The sequence below is a fragment of the Wolffia australiana genome, chromosome 15 (assembly GCF_029677425.1).
Source record: "Wolffia australiana isolate 7733 chromosome 15, ASM2967742v1".
Taxonomy (NCBI): Eukaryota; Viridiplantae; Streptophyta; class Magnoliopsida; order Alismatales; family Araceae; genus Wolffia; species Wolffia australiana.
The window spans coordinates 13,495,867-13,502,532 of NC_135849.1; the positions used below are offsets into that span (position 1 = coordinate 13,495,867).

The 6,666-nt window shown below is 44.5% G+C and overlaps 1 protein-coding gene across 1 annotated transcript; it reads right to left on the reverse strand.

The window, feature by feature from the left end:
* Nucleotides 1–1,505: 1,505 nt before the first annotated feature.
* SE (C2H2 zinc-finger protein SERRATE (SE)) lies at nucleotides 1,506–5,874 on the reverse strand. The gene is made up of 12 exons (XM_078587076.1): nucleotides 5,324–5,874; nucleotides 5,011–5,108; nucleotides 4,617–4,662; nucleotides 3,891–3,965; nucleotides 3,721–3,795; nucleotides 3,590–3,637; nucleotides 3,344–3,412; nucleotides 2,460–3,251; nucleotides 2,337–2,388; nucleotides 2,027–2,268; nucleotides 1,777–1,956; nucleotides 1,506–1,693 (listed from the first exon to the last, which is right to left on the reverse strand). Exons 1-12 carry the CDS (start codon nucleotides 5,707–5,709, stop codon nucleotides 1,633–1,635), a joined length of 2,124 nt encoding a protein of 707 aa, XP_078443202.1. The 5' UTR covers nucleotides 5,710–5,874; the 3' UTR covers nucleotides 1,506–1,632.
* Nucleotides 5,875–6,666: the final 792 nt, after the last annotated feature.

Below are 6,666 nucleotides of genomic sequence, written 5' to 3' on the forward strand. Positions count from 1 at the left end.
GGAGGAGATTTGATGTGCTGAGGATCGCATGGGTACTTCTACACAACTCATATGAGGATTGATAGAATCACATATGTGCTTCATGCTAAGGTGATTTGTTTCATATTTTGTTGATGCCCTAACAATTCTGTTTTACGCCTTCAGCTGTGAATCGTTCTATGTTTTTAATTTGGGTTGAGACCCTAGAACCTAACATCCTCGATTAAGGGGTAATTATCAAATATCTTCTCCATGAATATGGATCTATAGAGAAAAGTCAAGAAGGTTATCACTAGTCTCCAAATCCATTAACATAGAAATCATCATCAAAAGGGGATTTGGAATGGAGAACTCTAAGAGAGGTTCATTCTACCATGATAAGATGATTCATCACGTACCCCATTCTATGTGTGAGGCCTAAACTGTCCTTAGCTCTAATTGTAATATGCACTTAAATGATTGAGATATGTTTTTGATGTCTTGAGAAGACAAGAAAATAATTCTACTTCATGGATAAGATGAATTGAATTCAAGGGTAGCACAAAAAATTAAGTTTTGAATGATATATAAATGATATAAAGCTAACATTTGAAAGTCATGCTTTTGCAGCGTGGAGATAAAGCCTATTGGAAGGATTTCAAGTATGTTAACTTAAAACTTGAAAACAGGAGCTGAGTACATTTTAAGCTGATGGCTCCAAGGATAAAGGGTGATCGAAATGCTCATCACTAACCTCAGAGTTACATCTTTGATCACAACCATATTCCACTATTGTGTGGCATGAATGGTGCTTTTGCACAAGTGAAAGAATCTGTCTTATTAGAAGCTAAAGGACTTGCTAAAACACTTCACTTGATTAGGGAGATCATCCATAAAAGGAGATTTCATAATGGAAGTGTTCAATGGACCGACAGTATAGCAAATTCATAGACAACTATTAGCTCAATGTATTTTGAGGATCACAAAAAAGACAAAGGGTTGGTTTGCTAGGAGTTATTAGATTTTTTCAAGTGGGAAATTGATGAAAATATAAGTGACCAGCGAGCCAAACACACATTTTGCATCTCATTCACTATCCACCAATACAATCTCGTTATAGTAATGCATGTGCGATGCTAATTTTCATAATGAAATAGAGAGAAAGACAGATACTGAGAGAGAATAGAAAGAGAGAGAAAGAAGGATACTGAGAGAGAATAGAGATAGATACAGAGAGAGAGAGAGAGAAAGACAGGTACTGAGAGAGAATAGAGCAAGAGAAAGACCGATACTGAGAGAGAATAGAGATAGATAGAGAGAGAGAGAGAGAGAGAGAGAGAACAGGTACTGAGAGAGAATAGAGCAAGAGAAAAACCGATACTGAGAGGGAATAGAGAGAAGCACAGATACTGAGAGAGAATAGAGAGAGAAACAGAGATTGAGGAAGACAGTGAGAGACACTTCCAGGGAGAGGCAGAAAGAGGGAGAGAGAGAAACAGATACTGAGAGAGGAATGAGACAGATAGAAACACGGATAGAGAGAGGACTGAGAGTACAAGTTTGCAGAATACACTAGAAACAAAAAGGAGCAGTCTCCCAGTCAATTCTCCCCTACAACTGAGTGCCTCTTCTAGAGAGAGAAACAGCGGCAGAGAGAGAAAGAAGCGCACCGCATTAGAGACTCCTGTAGTCGATGACTGTGACTTCATCCTCCGGCGCATCAAGATCTTGGTAACTGCCAGAAGAGAAAAAATATCAGATACCCGATGCCGGCAAGGAAGAAGGCGGCGGCGGCAAAAGAGGTGCAACCAAATTTACCTCCTGAGGCGGCGCGGATCCTGTCGAAATGGCGGCGGAACTCCGAGGATCTGTCCTGGACCGGGCATCGGCGGTCGATTCCTACCCCGGGCGCCACCATCAAACGGCAGCGGCGGCCCACCCTCTCGCAACATCCTCATCGCCACCTCCGGCGGAGCCGGCACAAACGGACCCAACGGCCTGCATCCAAGATGGATAAACGATGAGAGATTCAAAGTCTTGAGAAGAAGTGGATGCAACAATGGCGTACCCAGCACCGGGCACGGGCATGAGGACTGGTGGCGGAGCAATGTCTGAGGGGAAGGGGGGCCCTCCATGGAGCCCCGGCCCCGCGAAGCTGTCAAACCGTCCCTCATCACCATTCACGCCATCGCCATTCCTCCCTGGAAACTCAGGCGGTGGCGAGTTCTCTGAACGGTTAAGCCGGCTGTCGTCACTTTCCTGTTCAGCTCTGTCATGGTCCCTCCGCCTTGGCCGCTGAACCCAATCCCTCTGCCATGGCCATCACACAAGTTAAAGCATGCTAGACCTGTTATGGAGAGGCAAGACCAGAAACTCACTGAAGGAGCAGGCTGCTGCATGACAGGCGTCCCACCGGGGGCATCCGGATCACTGCGTCGAGAAAGTAAATAATAAATACATATAAAGAGATTAGTTGAGAAAGTAAATCCATCAGCACTTACTTCATGTAGTTCTGGAAATAGAGGTCTTCCCGGAGCTTGACGGTGAGCTCAAGGACGAGCTCCGGGTGCTTAAGCTTGAGATGCTTGTGAACAAACTCAGCACCATGGAAAAGCTTGGTGCAGCCCTTGGCCCCGCACCCATACTTCCACCCGTACTTTTCATCCCTTATTTTCCTGACAAGAGGGTCCAGCGACTCACCCGCCACTGCATCAATCTTCTCCTTGGCCGCCCTCGCCTCCAATGGGTCACTGCCGGCCAGCCTCCCCTGCCAAAAACCTTCCAATTTCTTCTCCCACTCTGCTGCCGCAGGCCCAGTCAGATCAAAGTTCTTGACCTCGACTCGGACGTGGCGCAGACCCTTAGGTTCGCTGGTCTCAACCATGCCGTAGTAGTCCACGCCGTGGACACGCCATAGATAAGTGAGAAGTGTATCCAGCAGCTCTGCACCCTCCAGGCCTTTGACCGAGGTCAACCCACGGATGATCACAATTGGGCCCATTGACCCGCTCAGGGTTGACTTCTCATAGTCTGACTTTTCGCTGCTTCTGGAAGAGAGGACGTTGTCTACCACACCCTTCTCGGCGTCGAGCTTGCGCACAAGTGACTGGGCCAAGTCCACGTCAGACTGAATCCTCCGTGGCTCTGAGCAGACTGGGTGGGCCTTGGGGGCTGATGTGGCTGGATCATTCTCTTTGGCAGCGCCCCGCACATGTCTACCTCTTCTTTTCCCACCCACATCACCTTCGTCCTCAGAGTTGACCAATGACGATGCTGCCGTCAGCCCTGGGCCACTGTGGAAACAGAAGGATAACATCACAAGTTTTTGTAAGTTTCAAAGTTATAAATAAGACATCTAATTATATTATTTGTATAAACATCTCACGTGTCCAATGAATCGCTGTGTAGATCAAGCAGTAGTTCTTTGGCGACCGTCTTCGCCTGCTCATTCCTCCTGCGTAGAGAAGAAAATAATGACGATGTTTACTGAAAGAAGATGCATCATCAACTAGCTCCTAAGGTTGAATAAGTTTGATAGAAATCTCTAGGTGAAAATATTTGCACTTGGGATGTGATTATTTCTTTAATTATCCCACCTTCCCGTTGATTACAAGTCCTGATGTCAACTCACCTTTCTATGACAGAAACTACGTTTGTAGGATGATATTTGTCCTTCAGCCTGCAACGAGACGCATTAACAGAAGATAAGTCAAGTTTCACAGATAACACAAGATCGGATTGAAAGAAGCAAATGAGAATCACCATTCTTCTTCCTTGTGGGCTTCAAAGAATGTACGTTTTTGGGTTGCAATGTATTCCGATCTGTATTCCTGATACCTACATATTTGAATAAAATGGATTGATTTCGTCGAAGCCACACCATAAAGCGAGTACAACACAAATTCCCACATAAATATACATTGACCACAGACCTGCGCTCCGCTTCCGCAGGTAAAATATCGTCTTCAAGTTCTTGAATGAATTGTTTATAAGACATCAAGCCCTCCCTGAAATACATCAAAGCCATTCAGAAAAATGTGTGAAAATTAGTTGACCAGGTAATTACACGACAGCATAACATTTTATCTGATCGAGAATATGATACGATCCTTCCACACAAGTACGTGCGACAGAGGAAAGTACCAGACCCCCACGTGTGGATCTGAGCGCGGGCACGAATAGACACGAGACCGAGCTGTAAATAAGAAGCTGAGGAGACCAATAGATGGGGAGAGACTTTCTTGAAGAGGAGCACGGGGGACATCCGACACTGGAGAGGGCTAGACTTGGAGATTCTCCTTTCCGTCCAGAGGACGATCGATTGATACAATTGACCGTATTGTTCTCATTTCTTCTTCCACTCTATTTCTACAACTCCATTTGTGATTTCATAGTCCTCTATGTTAAAACTTCGAGCTACATTCTAGATTTGTGGTTCCAGCATTGACCTGCATTCTTCATATTCCGGGATCGTAACAGAATAACAGAAATCGGAAGACACAGAAAAGATGGAAGGGAAAATTGACATCAAACCCTTAAAATCTCAAATTTTTCAGTATCCATCTCATGGAACGGAATAGATACCAGAATTTAACGGAAAAATAATCAAAGAAATGACAAAGAAACGGCAAGTGTGCACCAAATGCCAAGTAGCAAACCTTTGACCTCCATCTCTCAGTGTCGCACGCCCAGATTCAGGGTATTCTGCACCAGATTTAACGAGAAATCCCGTCTTAGGATAAAAAATATTTCAAAAAAACCCAATATGCAAACTCCAGACTCTTAATTTAGCGATCAAACGAACAGTACTGTATTTACATTACGTCTACCTATCTATACATTTCTATTATACACGATGAGTGCAAGGGGGTAGGTCCACTCCCCAGAAATAAATCACAACTAAAACCCACTTCCTGTCGGCTGAAACATAAATCAAATCTACCCGAGCAGAAACTTTTCCAGATAAAATAATCGCACCTAAACGTTTTTAACAATGCATAGTCCTCATTAAAACGAGATTTAACATAGAACAGAGATATGCCTGGAAATTACCAGATGACCGATAACGCCCTTGCATTCTATCATCGACATACCCAAGCCTTCCTCCAGGCCCACCTCTATCATAACCGCCGACATAATCATAACTAAGCCTGAGAGCAGGATAAATTAAGTCAGAAAGTAATAAAAACAAAAGAAATAAGAAGAACGCTGTCATAGAAGAATATGAAATACACGATGAATGTAATCCACTGGAAAATAAACGCAGAATACACAATGAATGAATCTAAATGTAAAAAATCATAAGCCAATTGAAAATTAACAAGGAACCCAGATAATTTTTCAAAAGAAAATCGTCATGTATCACCTCCTCTCATCAAATCCACCTCGAGGACTGCCGCGCCGCTTCTCGTACCCACCATTATCTCTTCGAGGGCGCTTGAAGTGGCCAGGAGGCGGCGATCGCCGCGGCGGCGAGTGCCGGCGATCGCGATACGGAGGCGGGCTGGGGCTGCTCCTCCTTCGATACTCCCTGTCCCCTCTCGACGACGGCCCGCCCGGCGGCGGGGGCGGCAGCGGAAGCCCAGGCGACCTGTTCCTCGAGTCTCTGTACTCATCTCGCCTATCCCTTTGAAGCTCTTTGTCTCTTCTAGTCGGCGGAGGAGGCGGCGAATCGCCGGGCTGCGCCCTCCCCCGTTTGTGCTCGCGACGGCGATCCATGGCCTCCGCTGGCATGTCCATGACATCCGCCATGCGAACGGCTTCGCCGAGCAACGGAGAACGACGAACGCCGAGGAAGAACGATTAACGAGATCGATCGGAAGAATCAATCGAAGAATGGGAGAAAACCTAGCGGGCGAGCATCCTCTTTCTCCTCTCCGCTGCTTCCTTCGTCTTTCGCTGGCTTCGTTTGATAGAATTATCTATACCCCCGTTTATAAGTTTACTGGACTGGACCGTATAAATATCATTTGGCTTAGGCCCAGTTAGTATCATGAGCTAACTTTTATAATTATTTTAGGACCGTATATTTAACATAAACCTTACCTAAACTTTGGTCAAGTTTCGGTCCGTAATTGTTCGGCCCTGGTCTGGTCAGGTTAACTAGTCAATGTCAAAGTCAAAGTAGAAAATTTATGTTCATAGTAATGTTAAAGATACTCTACACCCAGTAGGTGCCCACAGATGGTCCAATACAAACCTCTCCATCAAGTTGGATTTGATATTTTTAGAATTTATAAAAAATATTAAATATTATACTTCCGGTGGTAGTCTGGTTTAACCTGTGGACCTAAACCTGTTTGACAAACTGGTCCACTCTCAAGTAGGGGACCTATGCTCCCTGTTCAGTTCCATCAAACTGGTTCTCGGTCTGAAATGTCTGACCCTTACTATATGAAAGTTTTAGTTCTGAAGACAATCAAATTATATTTATTTGTTTTTTAAGAGAAAATAGATGGAGAAAAGATATGTAAATTGGTTGAGCAAAATATAGATACAGAGATGTGTAGATACATAGACTGATGGATGGATAGATTGATCAAAATGTCTTGTTTCATCGAGGGTGGAAGCGGATGGCAGATTAGAGCAGTGATAGGGATTTGAAAGATTGTAGGGTTAGACTCAATTTGTTCTTACTTGGTCTAAATCTAGATGTTGAGTTCTTTGATGGGCATATTTTGAATACACGCAATCAAGGAGGCTATGCAT

Bases quoted from the DNA above. Each gene is read 5' to 3' on its own strand.
- SE (XM_078587076.1), bottom strand. From the start codon at position 5,709: ATGGCGGATGTCATGGACATGCCAGCGGAGGCCATGGATCGCCGTCGC. The intron at 5,109-5,323 runs GTGATACATGAC...TCCTGCTCTCAG, and splicing joins GGTGGATTTGATGAGAGGAG to GCTTAGTTATGATTATGTCG. The intron at 3,966-4,616 runs GTTTGCTACTTG...GATGTATTTCAG, and splicing joins CTGAGAGATGGAGGTCAAAG to GGAGGGCTTGATGTCTTATA.